Below are 17,271 nucleotides of genomic sequence, written 5' to 3'. Positions count from 1 at the left end.
TCTCTGAGCTTGGTTTCCTGAGTCTGATTTAGAATTGCTTCAGTCAAGACATGCTTTTCTCAGCTCTGCCCACAGAGTCCCCACATTTTTGTAATCCACAGGATAAATGCTGTGTGTCATTGGGATTTTTAAATATCATGTGTTAACAGGACAAGGTGATAGGCACTTCTAGCCAGCTATTATGTGCCAGAGCACAGTGGCGTAACAAGGCTAGCCATATGCTTCCTTATTCATCAGTTTATAAAATCAATCTCTAGAAAAACACCCAAAATACCAAGAAAAGAAACAGAGCTACTTCATTACTCAGCACAGAAGACTTTATTTACAATTAGACAGAAAGAAGAGCTTGAGCTCTATTTTATTTGTATTGAGTTTGTTAACATTCCTAATAAATGTTTCTCCTGCATTTTTTGAACAAATGTAAATACTGAATGTTAGCCTTGATAACATGGATTAACAAGAACTGTAACTGATGCTTGGACAAAATAACCACTATTTTTATTTCAAGTGCAGTCTAGGTGCTGAACAGTTTCAAAGTCCAAACCTGCATTGAGATCAATGAGATTACACAGAAGAACAAACCATTTGTGCGAATGCAAAATTGGGCCCTGAGACAGTTAAAATCATGGCCTGATTTGCTGGATTGCTCCTGCTGGAGCACCACATTACACTAAACAACACTAACAGAGCAAACACTAACTTGTAGTCAGTGGCCAAAGAAGATGAAGATGAAATGCTTGTGCACCAAAAACAAAAGAAGCATTGCTGTTACCTTTCATGAAAAGATTCCTATGACAGATCTTGGCACAAAAGATTAGTTTTAGCGTAAAAACCTTGTGTCAGATCTTGAACCATAGGACTCTAGGGATACCTTCAGTTGTGTCAGACTGTCCCCAGACTAGTATGGGAACAGAGCAATAATGTGGAGATGACAAAAAGGGCTTGTTTTGTATTAACTAGCAAGCACCATGCTTGCTAGTTGCTCAGGCTGTCTAGGTGAGAGCACAGCTTCCGCTGAGTCTCTTGCCTTCTTCATATCTGCTCATGGCTGGAAAAAGAGAGTGCAGCCATGTACCACATAGACCTTGACTTCAAGAATATTCCTTAGGGACTATTGTGATTTATTACCTTTATTGATAGCATTTTAGTCTATAGGGTTTTCCCTTTTATTTCCAAAGGGTAAAACCACCTTACTAAAGATTCTCAGCCAAAAGACAGTCCTTCACTAGCAAGATAAACCTCTCTGGTTTTAAGTCCATTGTAGCATTATTTTCAAACACCAGGCTATGAGAGGCTGGACATGATTAATTTTCCTTTTTCTTTGCACCTCTTACTTAAGGGAACAGAATATCTGAGGGGAAAAAAAATCTTAGAAAGCACTGAAATTATCCTCTCATTCTGAATTCAGTGAGTCTATGGGAAAAGAATAGACCCTACAATACTCAATACGTGCCCCATGAACTGTCATCTCTAAATATGGCATTCAGATTGAATGAAAAAGCAAACCATCCATGCAGATGGCAGTGTTTGCTACCTGCTCTAATGAGGCTGATGCACCTCATTAAGCAAATGGTTGCACAAATTTCCTTGTGGCAGATGGTTCAGTTACAAATATAAGCAAGGAATTTGGGCTACCTGTTTTCATTTTTGTTTTTTTATATCAAGGAATCAGAACCCTCTGATGTCTGATCAAAATCACTATCAGTCTTTCCTGTGCCTAGAACATTCTAGAGTATCTTCTTTTGACCTTTAAGGGAGGCCTTGGGCAAAGTGGTGTTAGTGGAGAGTAGAAGCTGGTGTTCAAGCAAGAGCCAGGAGAAAAAGCATAGAGCAAGCAAGATCAATGGAGCAGGTTGGGGGTTAGGGAGTCGTTTGGATTACTAAACAGATGTGGAGCCAAATGTTCATGAACTGCACTGACATATGAATGACTGTGGTGTGTCTGTGAGCCAGATCTGCTTAAAATGTATAGACCACATATTTTAGTAAGTTTTTTATTAACTTTGTGTATTACAGTTAGTAACTTAACATAATAAACTTCACATTCGATGCAATTCACATCCCTGAATAGAGGACAGAGAGCAGGTCTATTACAGCAGCTTCCATTCCTTGACAGAATATAAAGAAACATTTCAGTGAAAGCATCCAGAGCACAGCATGAGCTCAAAGACGTTGTCATTGCCAGGCTGTGCTCAGAAACGGAACACCAGCAAACAGCTTTCTTTTGTCTTGCAAATTCCAAAAGAAACAAAAAAAAAAAAAAAAAAAAGAAAAAAAAAAAAAGTAGTAAATTGCATAAATGGCAGGAGGTGGACTAAGATCCAACTGCACCTCAACACTGGTCTGCTTGAATGTCATTTAAAATTTGCAACAAGGTTCAAATAATCAGAGATACTTGATAGAATAGTTTCCATGGTGGCCTCTTTAGTGATGTCAGAACTGTGAACCTTGGAAACATCATCCTGTTTGGTTAGTTAGCTGGTCTTCTCAAAATGGAAAAGCATGTTGAATTCCACAGCATGCAGACTGGCTGTGCCTTGGACCATACCTTTTGTCTCTGAATTTTAACATGCTGCTTGGCTGAAATGTCAATTAAACATTGACTACTTCTGGAGAGTTTCATTACCTGTAGCGAAATAAAAGTGGAATTCAGCATGTGATGAGTTAAATCTTCATCCTAAATATGTCTCTTTACTACTGCTGTTACCCCCTAATAGTAATGTCTCTTCACTTCATTTAAATCACTCAAAAACTGTGTTTTTTTCCTCTAGGTGTCAGTGCATTAATCCATCACTTGGTTGTTCCACCCACCATGGGGTATATTTAGTCTTAGTGGGTTAGGTATGTCCCAGAGATGTTTAGACTGACATAACAGTGATGCATAACTGAGAGAAAGAATTGAGAAGTCCTATCCAACACTCAATAAAAAAATGTCATTTACAGTGGGTTCTCTGAACCCCAGAGAGGGGTATGTCATGGTAGAGCATTTGAATCTGCAGCTGTATGGCCTCTGTCCCAGAGAAGTAGGTAGAGGGCACTTCTGAGTGGTTTAGCAGTTTGGGATAAAACATGTTTTCATGAACTCAGAACAATCATGTTGTGTTCTGGAATTAAAAAATGTTGGTTTTCTGATACAGTTCCCAGTACTGTCTCCTGAACATGTGAAGGGCATCCAAAAAGATTAAGGATGGGAAGAGAATTCAAAAAATGTAAAGCTGGATGATTTCCCACAGAACCACTTCTGAATTTACTAGCACTTCAAAAAGGGCAGCTAAATAGGTAATGATTATGAACTTCTTGAAACCCTGAGAACCCTGAGGAATCATTACTGCTGAGGACTGATCCATTAGTGCTTGCTTACCTATTTTAATTTTGTTGATCTGCATACAAAGTAGGAGCCCATGAATGCCAGGAACAACACAGAACCTGAGATCAGTAATGACAGCTGCAGCACATTCAGGAAGTAAACTGGACCAGTTACTTTCTTTCTGAACATTTCTGCTTTCTCATCACCAATAACAGCAGACTGAAAAAGTGCAAAAAGATGTCACTGAGAGGTAAGCATGCAAGCATTCACTTGCTGAATATATTCTTGACATGTGCAAACCACGCCATGACTTCAGTTGCCCAGTTTCAGGGCACCAAGAGTGAAAATGCTAGGCCAAGGATTTTTTTGTTTTGTTTCAAACAGTGAAGGTTAACAGACAGAAAATATACTAACCTCATTTAGCCAAAGAATAGGAAAGACATAAGATTCATTAACTTTTGATAAAGCTCTGAAATGAGAAAATAAAACCAGCATGTTATTCTTAGTTTGGTCCATAAGCCCAGTCTCTACTGAAGCATTTTTTCTTCCCCTCTAAATAGATTTCTACCTTCCAGATGTACCTTTTTTGTTTAGTTTTGTACTGAAAATAAACACCTACAACTAATAACAGCCATTGTACATATTGGGCAACCACCTCTTTCTGTCACATCTTTCATATGTGCGTAGTCAGAAAGAATCAAAGAATCATAGACAGGCTTAGGTTGGAAGGGACCTCCCAACCACAGGCAGTGATGTGTCTTAATTAGCTCAGCTACTCAAGGTGCCATCCAACCTGGCTTTGAAAACCCCCAGCAAGGAGGCATCCACAACCTCCCTGGGTAACCTATTCCAGGTGTTGGTGGGAGGGTCTGAAAGTCTGGGTGGTTTTCACTTGCCAGATGTACAAAATCCTGACATGCATGTCTGTACATTGCATTTGGGCCAACAAAGAGAAAAGAAATAGTTGGAGAACCATCAATCCTTATGATCTAATTCATCTAGTGACAGAGCACATAGAAATTCTCGTGATAGTTTTGCCTTCTAGTTCATCCTCACAATTGCCATGAGGATGTTTGTTGTAATTGTTAATATGCTGCTTTGGAAGCTTCTGTGAGGACATAAAATGTGTGTTAAGGCACGACTAAGGGAGTGGAAAGCCTTACTGAGGAAAGGCTGAGAGAGCTGCATCTCTTTCGCTTGGAGACTGAGGGGTGACCTCATTCATGTTTACGAAGATGTGAAGGGCAGTGTCAGGAGGATGGAGCTAGGCTCTGCTCAGTGATGTGCAATGATAGGACAACAGGTACAAGCTGGAATGCAGAGGGTTCCATGAGAACATAAGGAAAAACCTTTTCACTATGAGGGTGCTTGAGCCCTGGAACAGTCTGCCCAGAGAGGTTGTCTCTTTCTCTGAAGACATTCCAAACCTGCCTGGATGCTTTGCCGTGTGACCTGCCCTTGAGGATCCTGCTGTGGCAGGGGGGCTGGTCTCAATCTTTTGAGGTCCTCTCCAACCCCTAACATTCTGTGATACTTAGGCAATGCCTTCCTCAAGAATGCTGAAAGTTATGTTCTCTCAGAAGTCACAACTGAAACTTTTGCAAGAAAGACGAAAAAGCCTTTTGAAAGATATTTTTATTCCTTCTTTTACCAGCCATCTCTACAAACCCTCCTACAGACTTATCAGTAATCTTGGAAAAAAAGTCTTTAAAAGCAAAATAACAAAGTATTACTTACTCTATTTTTGGTGCAGGCTTCACAAGGAGGTTTACTTGCAGCCTTTTTGCAAATCGTAGCGTAAAGCCAGTGGTCTAAAACCAGAAAGCAAACAACAAACAAACAAACAACAAAAGAAAACCACCACACATTAATTTAAATTTTTGAATGCCTAAGCCTAGAATCTGGATTGTGTCCAGGTGTTGTTTCACCTTTATGTTTTGAAGGATTCCATTTTTATGAAATTTTGATGTTTCTAAGGGCCTCATTCCTCACAGAAGTTCTGATTTTGCAGAGTTTTAACAGAATGACTTTCATAATTGACAATTAAAACAGAAGATCAAAAAAGGGTTAAAAATATTTAGTCATGAAAAGTTTCATATAAAAATATGTTGGGTTAGGTTTGTGGGTTTTTTTTCATCCAGATAATAGTAATTTTTTCATTTTCAGTAAGAAGGATGTGTAACTTGCACAAGGTCAAACCCTTTTTGTCCTCCACAAAAACAAGACAGGGTGTGATTCTTGAAAATTCTGTGTCAAATTTAGGAAATTCTGGTTGATGTCTGTATTCCAAATAAGGTGAAACAAAGTGTTAACTTTAGACCTCTTTACTGATGCTACATAGCTCAACTGTAAAATTATGTGAGTAAAAATATTTAGTGGAAAATCCTGAGGTTTTACTTTTTTTTTTTTAATCAAAAATTCAAAGCAAAATAAAATTTTGAAGCCTTATAATTCATCACACAATTTAGAAAGCTTTGGTAAATACACTTAAAATGAGCAATCTGAATTACTGATAAAGAGCTAGAGGTAAAATTTGAGGCCATCAAAATCAGAGCTGTAATAAAAATACTTGAAGGTCATAGAAAAGCATATTTCTAAGTTTTCAGGATCTGTTTAATTCCATGTTCCCAATAAGGAAAAATCAAAACTCATTTTCCAAACGATGGAGGTCCAAATGAGAAAAGGTTCTCCTCTAAATTTCCCCTGCTAAACCCATAACACTTTTGTGAGCAGATCTTGCAAAAGCAAGCAAGAAAATATTGTATCTTCTGCTCATCCCTCTGGCAAAAGATCTGTTCTATACTGCAATGAAATTTAAACATTACAAGTTTAGTGAGTTACAGTTATTAAATATTTGGACTTACAGGCTCTATATCTAGAAATGTCTCATGCTCCTTCTCATCTGGGTTCAAGCCTTCAACACCATGCAATACAGATTCACTTGCATGAAGAAAATGTGGAAGAGAGATGAACACTGGTCTTCCTATTTGGAAAAACAAAAACAAAAAAATAGCCAAAAAAAAAAAGTCACAAAACCAAACAAATAAAAAATCTCACTTCAATAATTAAGCTTTGTTTCAGTCCTGACCTTAAGCTATTTTCCATGCAAACTTTTTTTTTTTCCTGTAGATACACAATCCTCATAAAAATAGTCCCATACCCCACAAAATAAATTTGAGCATTTCTGTGATTCTACTGTCACAAGGAAAATTTACAGGGTGAAATAAATTGTGGTTACAAAGCCTGTTTGTCTGCGTTTACACTGTGCAGCTGGCCGAGCTCCCAATTTCAAGCTGAGGTGAGGACTTGGCTGTCACTGTTTCTCCCCACCTTCAGAACCTTGTTTTAGTAGAAAGCAAGCCTGAAGTGAACCCATGCTGTCCATGCTACACCAAATGCCTACTCTGTATATATATAATTTTATTATGCTGATGCTAAACTAAGCAAGAGATGTCAGTCCCTGCATGTGTGCATAGCTGTGTACACACATACACCCCCCACCCCTCACAAACACCACCCTCCCCATGTTTGTATTATCATAAATACAAGGACAGTGACCATCTCTGGCTTTTACACAGTGTCCCCTCCTTTCTTTTCTGTAACACCATTTTGCACAGCACCACACAAAATACAGAATTATTATACTCCTTATTTCGGGAAATGAGGCTGCAGAAATGTGAAAGGTCTCGCATGCAATCTGTGGAAGAGTTCACAGACAAACAAATGTCCTGGATCTGAAAATAAAGCTCAGCTGAAAGACATGTCTTTTCTCCCCAGCTAAATGGCTTGTTTGGAGGTGTGATGTCACTACTATACCTGCTTTGCAGGCACTAATGTCTAGAAGTCCACCTAGTGTGCAGTTCTGTGATATGACTTTATCTGTACAGAAACAATAATTGTCTTCAACTTCAACAGGTGCTGCAAATGCTTCACGAGGAACGGTGAAACGATACAGAGGGATTCCCTTCTCTTTCTGCTTGCTATGGAAAACTCCGTAGATTGATCTGAATATAAAAGAGAAACATGTTCCAGTCATTTAAATTAAAATCTGAATTCATGGCCATATTGCCTAAGGATCACCCAACTACCTCTTCAAAAAAAGAGGCCTTCCAGGGATCCAGTGCTCAGAATCCCTGTTCAGAGTTCAAAGGGGGGTTCTGGTGCTGTGGAGAATGTTTCTCTCCCTCACAAAAGCTCAGAGGTGAGCACGACCGTATACAACAAGACAGAATGGGGGGGGGGGGGGGGGGGGGGGGGAAGAAACAAAACCAACACCAAACTACTAATAAACAGTATATGCAAAACTAACAAATTATTTCAGAGCTCTTTTCCCTATACACAACACTATTATGACATTTTGGAGAGTTTCTAGACTATGGTAGAGATACTCAGCAGTATAATTCAGCTCTGCTATAGGTTTTTTCTGACCCGAGGATACTAATCTAAGTTTTATGATGCAGCAACATTCTTTCTATGAATTTATTTCATTGCATATGAATCAGAATGCCACTTAAGCTTCTTTTGGCTGATACACTATCTACAGATACAGAGATAGGGTTGTTACGCAGTAATGTAACCAGGGTAGCAAGACTTTGTACTGCAGCCAAATAAAAGAAGCATTCTGGGTTTTGCAACATGGACAGAAACCTTTTCCATGACCCTGTTTCAGTACAACCTTTGGGCAGCTCTTACTGGTTATTAATAGTGAGAATTAAATGGCCAGAGGGACCTCTCAAACCATGTGCAATCAATCCAAAGACTTCTATCATGTCTCCTCTGCACAGAATTCCCTTTTCAATGACTTGTGAAATTATTTCTGGTTTAGAGATACAATTACTTCACACACACAAAAACTTTAACTTCATATAAAAACAGTGATCTTCAAAAACAAACAGTCTGCAAAGCAAATAGCCACTTTAAATCTAGTTAAAAGGAAGCAGCTGTCTTCCAGACAGCAGAATAAATAAAGTGGTTGAGCCTCCCAAAGTAAACACACTGTGATGCACTTTAAATCTTTTAACATTGCTTTCAGTGATCCCACTGGAGAACTGAGGGACACTGGACAGCCACAGCAGAAGCAGCAGGCTGAAAAGCCATCAGTGTGGAGTGCATTATGTAGGTTTGTTTATCTGTAAATACATAAAAATAAAATATGTAAAAATATCCTGTGAGAAAACAATTTTGAATATCAAGTGGATGACAGAACATCCTGTTCTGCATAGATGATGATCTGCAAAAATGCTGAATATGGGCCTAGATGGCCCCTGCTGTACCTATTGCCTGCTAAGATCAAACAATCATAAAATCATAGAATGGTTTGGATCAAAAGGAACCTCCAAAGGACATGTAGTCCAAACCGTCTTCAGTCAGAAGGGACATTCCCAACTAGAGTAGGTTGCTCAGAACCTTGTTGAGCTTCACCATAAATATCTCCAGGGATGGGGCCTCAACTACCTCCCTGGGCAACCTGTTCCAGTAGCCTCGTGTTCCTAAAATCCAGTCTAGATCTGCTCTTTAAATTTCAAACCATTTCCCCTCATCCTATCACTACAGGCCTTTGGAAACAATACCTCTGTAGCCTTATGGTAGGCCCCCTTCAGGTACTGGAAGACTGCAATTAGGTCTCCCCAAAGCCTTCTCATCTTCAGTCTGAACAACTCCATCTCCTAAGCAGGGTCCTCATCTTAGAATAGCTCAAGACTTTGAACCTTGTGGCCCTCAATGTCTTTTACAGATCTGTAACAGCTCACAACAGTATCAGATATTCCTGAATTATACCTCTGTGGCTGGCTGAAATAAAACGCACAATAAATAGCTCACTACTTGACACAAATAAAAGTGATAGAATCAGGTTCTGAATCATGGATACAGCTCATGAATTTATTTGTGTTGAGGTGAAATGTTCATGCTTAACTGCCTAAGTGACCTGAATCTAAGCAGTGCCAATGCAGATGTCCTTTGAAATAAGAGAGCATTTGGGTGGCACGTGCAGGTGGCATATCCACACAGCCTACCTGCAAATATCAGAGGAGAAGAAGCGCAGTACCTGATTCTTCTTAACGAATGGTGGGAATGATGCCCCGTCTGTGAATTAAAACAAAATAAACAAAACAAAACAAGAGCTTTGAAAGCAATTCCGTTTAGAAGACAAGCTTGAATTCTAGATATATGCTCAGCAGTTACTTTCCTATAAAGTGGTGAAGAAGGTAAACAAAATGAGTCATTTATGAGGAAAATATTTCTGTAAGTTATTGCACAGTGGCAGGCACTGCACAGATAAGACTGAATTGGCTTTGAAAGGAAGCTAAGCTATGGCACTTATTTATTTTTTTTCCCAGATGTGAAGATATATGAATGACTTCATTAAAAACAAAGCATATGAAAATAAATGCTGCTTAATACAAACCTGTTGCCACTTCTTCGAGGTTAATGCAGTTTTTCAGGGGTGCTTGGTACACCTGCAGTTATGACACTCAATGCTTACAGGAAACAGAATTGATTTCAAAACTGGCTATTTAATACACAGTGCTAAACTTTGTTTCACCAAACATTGCTCAAGCAGACCTCTTCTTTGTAAGCTGAGATACCCTCTGTAGCTAATGGAGAGAAGGGAACAATTCTAGGGCAAAATTCATCTCACCCCATGTTAGATATTCAAAATAGGTCAGAGGAATTGCACTTTTGTGATGTCTTTTTCTCCACTCATTATAAAAAGAACACAGACAGTCAGTTTCTGCATTGCAAGCATCCAGGGTTAAGTAAGAGTACTCTGCCATTTTCCCAAACAAAGTGTTGTAACAAAACTTTAACCAGGACATCTGTTACTTTTTGCCCCAATTTCTGTTTAGTTTCTTAGTCAGCAGCCATAACTAAAGGACTGAAAACATCTGTGATATCTTTGCATCTAGTTGGCTGGAGCGAAAATGCTAAATTATATACTGTCTCTTGCCCACAGCTGACAGAAGAACTCTTACTTAAAGAAGATCCAAGATTATCCTAGACACAATTTCTGAATCCTGGCAGTCTTGGAGAGTTTACAAACATGGACTCAGTTCAAGCAACACCCATACAAGAATACTGCTTAACATTTTTATCTAGAAATTTACTTATAGTATATATGCTGCTCTTTGATGTGACTGCTCACAAGATTAGGAGAATGTCTCACATTTACAAGACTTTTTAAATCTGCTGCTCATCTAAACATGTGGTCTCTCCTCAGCAGCCACACTGCTCTTCTAAACAGTTCAATAACCTTTGCTAACAAGGAAAAGCTCCATATATTCATGTACTGAAGCATTTAGTCTAGTTAGCTGAGTATGCTTATTCCATCAGCTGTGGAAGAATCAAAACCAAAACCAAAAGAAAAAAAAAAGAGTTCAGGCCCCATAAGAAAGCAGGAAAGCCCCAGAACCAAAAAAAATATTGCCTCTAAAATTAATGACAGAGATAAAAAGGCGCTAATCTATCCTCATGCACACACTTTTGGGAAGTCAGATTCCACAGTAACTTGTCATGTGCTCTGGGTTATAAGGAATATGATTTATGACAGGTAAAGCAGCACAGAAAGTTGCAAAAAATGTAAACACAGGTTTATTTTGATACTGGTTCACTGAAGACCTACGGCTTTTTGCAAAAACCTCCACTGTGAAACTTGCAGCCTCAATTCTGATTCAACTATTTTCATATCTGTTCCAAAAACAGAGTCAAAAAAAAGTTTTCTCCAGTTTATTCATCTCTAAGTAAACTGCCAAGTGCCGGGTTCTGCACATTGGCCACAACAACCCCATGCAGTGCTACAGGCTGGGGTCAGAGTGCCTGGAGAGCAGCCAGGCAGAGAGGGACCTGGGGGTGCTGGTTGATGGTAGGATGAACATGAGCCTGCAGTATGCCCAGGTGGCCAGGAGGGCCAATGGCATCCTGGCCTGCATTAAGAACAGTGTGGCCAGCAGGTGCAGGGAGGTCATTCTGCCCCTGTACACTGCACTGGTTAGGCCACACCTCGAGTACTGTGTCCAGTTCTGGGCCCCTCAGTTTAGGAAGGATGTTGACTTGCTGGAACGAGTCCAGAGAAGGGCAACAAAGTTAGTGAGGGGCTTGGAACACAAGCCCTATGAGGAGAGACTGAGGGAGCTGGGGCTGCTTAGCCTGGAGAGGAGGAGACTCAGGGGTGACCTTATTGCTCTCTACAACTACCTGAAGGGGGGTTGTAAACAGGCAGAGGTTGGTCTCTTCTCCCAGGCTGCCAGCACCAGAACAAGAGGACACAGTCTCAGGCTGCGCCAGGGGAAGTTCAGGCTGGAGGTCAGGAGGAAGTTTTACACAGAGTGATTGCCCATTGGAATGGGCTGCCCGGGGAGGTGGTGGAGTCGCTGTCACTGGAGGTGTTCAGGAGGAGACTTGACAGGGTGCTTGGTTACATGGGTTAGTTGATTAGGTGGTGTTGGGTGATAGGTTGGACGCGATGATCTTGAAGGTCTCTTCCAACCTGGTCTATTCTATTCTATTCTATTCTATTCTATTCTATTCTATTCTATTCTATTCTATTCTATTCTATTCTATTCTATTCATCCATTTTTATTTGTCAGTGCCTTCCAAATCACCAGTCTGACACTTTCTCCCTTGCCACTTCAAATTTTTTGCCTATTTTATTACAAAAATTTTTGTCCATTCTGATTTATTTAACTTTATCTTTCAACAGTGCAAGTGAATGTACATTATTAGGATGTGAAGATAATTCTCCACTGCTGTGGGAAAGAAAAAACTGTTATATTGTACCATTAGAATACTTAAGAGAAACAGAAAGCCGGATTCCTTAATTTTATCTCTTCCACATCTACTCTAACTGGAGAGAGGGTGTGTACGTGTATATATAAAATGCAATTATGTATAATCTATAATATATATTATAGCAAAATAATACATAGTGTTGTTACATAATTAATGTATATCGTATTATAATACAATAATGTATAATACATATATCATAACACAGATATGCATGAGGTTCAATAAGGACAAGTGCAGGGTCCTGCACCTAGGGAGGAATAACACCAGTCACCAGTACAGACTAGTGGTCATACTGCTGGAAAGCAGCTCTGTGAAGAAAGACCTTGGGGTCTTAGTGAACAGGAAGTTATCCATGGGTCAGCAATGTGCCCTTGTGGCCAAGAGGACCAACACCATTCTGGGATGCATTAAGAAAAGTGTGTCCAGCAGGACTAGGGAGATTCTCCTCCCCCTCTACTCTGTGCCACTGAGACAACATCTTGAATACTGTGTCCAGTTTTGGGCTCCCCAATTCAAAAGAGATATGGATCTACTGGAGAGAGTCCAACAGAGAGCTATGAGGATGACAGGGGGACTTAAATGTCTCTGCTATGAAGAAAGACTGAGAGACTTGGGGCTGTTGAGTCCTGAGAAAAGAAGGCTGAGAGGTGATCTTATCCATGTCTATAAATATCTGAGGGGTGGCTGTCAAGATGAAAGTGCATGGCTCTTTTTGGTGCTGCTCAGTGATAGGACAAGGAATAAGACTACAAGGACAGGAGATTCCATGTCAACATGAGCAGACACTTCTTTATGGTGAGTGTGACAGAGCACTGGAGCAGGCTGCCCAGAGAGGTTGTGGAGTCTCCTTCTCTGGAGACCTTCATACCCCACCTGGATACATTCCTGTGCAGCATGCCCTAGGTTGCTCTGCTTTGGCAGGAGGATTGAACTGGGTGACTTCTGGGGGTCCCTTACAACCCCCTAACATTCTGTGGTAATAGTGGTAGTATGTATATGTTGATATTTATGTATACAACTAATATACAGAATATAGAACTGTCAAAGCAAGGGGAATTAAATATTGTATCTCATTATTCCCAAGCAATATCAATACATGTCTTGAAGATTTATAAAGCTTTTATAGGCTCACCTGTGCCATTAACCAAATCGCAGTAACCTTCCCAGTATGAAAGATTCCTTTAAGATAAAAAAAGAGTCATGCTGCATGTAGTATGTTACACCATGTAATTAATCTCATTACCTGTATTGATAAACATAACTACTCCAGTATAAGCCTGATGCATTAGCAAAGTCAGAGGATAAGGATGCTCATTAATTTACCCAGATAAACTTTATGATTCATTAGAATAGTATATAAGGGATCTAGCTACGTAAACATACAAAACTATTTGCAACAAAGAATCAATAATGGTCTTAAATCCCAGCTCCTAATAGAATTATTAATAGCTGAGAGAGGTGGTTTTGCTAAACCCAGGGGTTGATCCAGCTTCCTTTGAATTGTTTGTTTTATCATTTATCTATAGCTCTTAGAGAATCAAGCCTTAAAAGGCATGCCTTGAAAATATGTGCAGCTTTTAACTGTACAATGTTATACCTTTTGTTTTTATAGCTTTCAATTATTGCTGTTTGTGTAATATCTTCTGTCCCAGTATAGACTCTGTAAAGTCCATCAGATGTTCCATTATACTGTAACAGACAAAGAAAAAGGAAAAACAGTTAGAAGTATTCATCCAGACTGTAGCATTGTCAGATTTATCTTCCTCACAGTAGCTGAGGGAACCTTTATTCACAGAAGGCTTGGCTGTGCCTCCCCATTGTTTTCACTTACCGGGTAGAAGACTCCTAGAACTGGATCCACAGGAAAGGGGATTTTGTTTAAGAAAGGATCTTTGTATCCCCACAGTAGCTCTTTCACTGTTCTGTTCTGCAGCATTGATGACTTAGAAGATTTAATCCAAGTGTTCAATAGTAACTGTATAAAAGTGTTTGTATACAAGGAAGGTGCAGCCTACAACAGTAATAAAATTAGTGTTTAGCATAACATTGAATTACTGTAAGAAATCTCTGGCAGAGCTGGCTGACAGAGTTGCAGCTTACTGTAAGTTAAGTTTCCACTTTAACACTCCTCAACAACAAAATACTGGGAATAATTTACACAAATGCAAACAATTTGTTGTTACTGTTTACATGACTTCATTAGATTGTCCCTGATCACAGAACAGTTGAGGCTGGAAGGGGCCATCTAGTCCAGCCTCCTTGTTAAAGTCAAGAGCCAGTTGCCCAGGAGCATGGCCAGGTGGATTTTGAATATCTCCAAACAATAACCTCGGATCCCTTTCTGTAGAACATGGGTTGTACCACTTCTGGCTTTCTACCTCTTTTCTGTCATCTGCATATTCTTCAGACTCACTTGCACTATAAACATGTAAGGAAAAATGTACACATCTTGTTACTTCTTAGCTTAGATAAATGGTTTAGATTTGCTGTTACACTAGCTACACTAGCTATAACTATATCCCCTGCATAAAACTGACCAAGTCTTCAGTCTGCATTATTTCTTTACTTAGTAAGAATACATATTTGCAACAAACACATCCCTTTCAAACAGATTTAATTCTACATAATGTACAATCTTTCCTAATTCAATAAATGACAATGTTGGGTTACCAGCATTAATTGTAATAAATGTTCCTAGGGGCATAAACACTAAGACAAGTCCCTTGAGGCAATTAATAGCTTATGGAAAGCAAACAGAAATGATCTGTGTTGGCCTGTTTGGTGAAGCAAACAGTAAGAAAATTTGTGTAAAACCCAAATGATTCTCTTAAAGCAACTGCTCAGCCAAGGCCTGTTAAGGGGCCATCTCTTTCTGCTTAGTGACATGAGGATAGCAATGAAAGAATCTTGTTTGCTCTCATTTCCTCTCCCACAAACCTCTCAACTTTTGTCTGAACTTGAATGCAGATAGCTGATGTCTGAACTTCAATGCATATGCCTGAACCTGAAAGCATGGATATGAAAAGATGATGAGATAGTGGAGACATGGGCTGAGTCCTCTCAGGTTTAGGCAGGTGTGAAAAACATCTCTCTGAATTCCCTTGTGAGTATTTTGATAACAAGGCTATGATATAAAAAGTGAGCTGACTGATTGAAGTCACTGCTGTCAACCAAGGTAGTTAAAGTCTCTCTGGGAATTTAGGCTTAAATCAATTTGCTTCTGAGAAGCAAAATGGAACTTGGACCCTTTGCTCCCATCTCCTCTGACACTGATGTTCTCAGACATGAGCCTATGCTTAGACCTATAAGGAACTATACGGTCCAAAGCATAGGAACTGAGCAGCGTTAATACTGTGACATGAAGGACTTTGAGTGTAGGAAACAAGAACAGCTTTCCAAAAGAGAGATGTTGGCCTAAGTCAGAAAACAGGCAGAATATATCTGGTCTGAACAAGATCATTTGCCTTTATTTATTAGGGTGGCTACAAGCCTGAGTGAGGCTCTTTCCTCACAGGAAACCACATGGAGAAGACAAGGGATGATGGCTATATATAGTACCAGGAAAGGTTTCACGCTGACAGAAGAAAGACATTTTTTATGTTGAGAACAGTCAATCACTGAAATGTCCCAGAGTCCACAGCATTGAAGGTTTTAAAGGTACAATCAGACAGGTTTCTATAAAATCTCGTATAGGCTCCTTTTCTCAGAAAAGATTGGATCAGACGATCTTTTGAGGTCCCTTCCAACATGAACCATTCTATGAACATTCTATGACTGATTTTGTGATTCTATAGTACATTGACACTAATCATTTCTTCACTCTGCCCCTAACACTCACCCTCTTACAGTGGTCCTGAACACTCATATGCAGACACCACAGAGTGAGTACAAGACAATCATTGATTAATATAAATACTGTACATTCCCATTGTAAATATATATTCTAACCACACATCAAACCTACTTAATACATTTTGGACATTTTTCATATTAATAAAAAGTTATTAATATTGTTATTAATATTTGCATTTACTATATCTTCATTAATTTTTCAGTACATTCCTTCACACAAGGGTAAACATTCTTAGCCTCTGACAGCACAAAACCACCTGGATTTAGCACTAAAACTGGACTTTAGCACTAAACTACCACACACACCTCTGTGGGGTCACTTGGGGTTTTCTGTGAAGAACAAGGTCTCAGTAGGACAGAAAAGCTCAGAGGATGCCATTGTAGAGGTGCTAAGGGGCACCATGGTGAGCAAGCAGCTGGGGCAGTGAGGCCATGCGTACACCAAGCATGGGATTTAATACGGCCTCCTCTGCAAGACAGGACTGAGGAAATTGTGGAAAGAGTGTATTAAATCCATCTTGCACTGTTCATGCTGTACCTCACACATAAAGGGAATCCACTCACAAACTGTTCATTCATTCCCACACTAAAATTGACTAGGAGGATGCTTTTTGACACATCCCATCCAAAGTGATGACTTTGCTTCCATTGACAAGACCTAGTCAGTTTTCATTACCCTTGGAATATAAGGAAACCTTAAAATAAGTACAATATGTCCTCAGAATGTTTTTTCTTACTCATTTTAGAAACAGTAATACAACTATCCTCAGTGTAGCTGATGCTCATGTCATGTTCACAGAGAGAAAACCTATCCTGTGAAGGTTTCAGTAGTAACTCCTCTATTTCCTATAGGTTTTATTTCTTTACTTACAACAACAGCAAGGTTGAGGCATGTGAAGATATCATCCTCTGTCCCAACAGACATGTCTGGTTCAAAACGGGCAGCATTAGGCAGCATGTAGGATATTGTGCCATCAGAGTTTTCTGTGATATTTTCTTTGGGTAAATATCGCACCCTTCAAATACAAAATAAAAACATAGAATAACTTTGACATTTGGTTTTCAAGACAACATATCATGCCTGACTGAACTGTTTAAGAATAGTTGATGAATATTTTCATAGAATGGCTTAGGTTGGAAGGAACCACAGACATCATCTACTCCAACCTCCCCACCATGGGCAGGGACAACTTTTAGACTCAGCTTCTTAAGGCCTCATCCAACCTGGCCTTGAATACCCCCAGGGAGGAGGCATCCACAATCTCACTGAGCAACCTATTCTAGAGCCTCACCAACCCTCATACTGAAGAATTTCTTCCTAAGAG

At 39.6% G+C, this 17,271-nt stretch overlaps 1 protein-coding gene across 4 annotated transcripts in view; it reads right to left on the bottom strand.

Annotated features, from left to right (window-relative positions):
- Nucleotides 1-299: 299 nt before the first annotated feature.
- The window catches only part of CD36 (CD36 molecule (CD36 blood group)), a 38,660-nt gene continuing 21,688 nt past the window's right edge, over nt 300-17,271 (bottom strand). For all 4 annotated transcript variants that reach the window (XM_068167649.1, XM_068167665.1, XM_068167640.1 and 1 more), the window contains 11 exons: nt 16,818-16,962; nt 13,926-14,105; nt 13,692-13,783; nt 13,227-13,273; nt 9,322-9,391; nt 7,124-7,311; nt 6,172-6,290; nt 5,045-5,118; nt 3,722-3,776; nt 3,362-3,526; nt 300-2,626 (listed from right to left, as the gene is read on the bottom strand). In XM_068167649.1, coding sequence (XP_068023750.1) covers nt 3,362-3,526; nt 3,722-3,776; nt 5,045-5,118; nt 6,172-6,290; nt 7,124-7,311; nt 9,322-9,391; nt 13,227-13,273; nt 13,692-13,783; nt 13,926-14,105; nt 16,818-16,962 — 1,135 coding nt within the window. In that variant the 3' untranslated portion in view covers nt 300-2,626. The remainder of the gene's footprint in view (nt 2,627-3,361; nt 3,527-3,721; nt 3,777-5,044; nt 5,119-6,171; nt 6,291-7,123; nt 7,312-9,321; nt 9,392-13,226; nt 13,274-13,691; nt 13,784-13,925; nt 14,106-16,817; nt 16,963-17,271) is intronic.

This window comes from Melanerpes formicivorus, unplaced genomic scaffold, assembly GCF_026170545.1.
Source record: "Melanerpes formicivorus ecotype bairdi unplaced genomic scaffold, bMelFor1.0.p_v2 SCAF_3, whole genome shotgun sequence".
In the NCBI taxonomy this organism is placed as follows: domain Eukaryota; kingdom Metazoa; phylum Chordata; class Aves; order Piciformes; family Picidae; genus Melanerpes; species Melanerpes formicivorus.
Note: the sequence above shows the minus strand (reverse complement) of the source record. Positions and strands in the feature narration are given on the sequence as shown.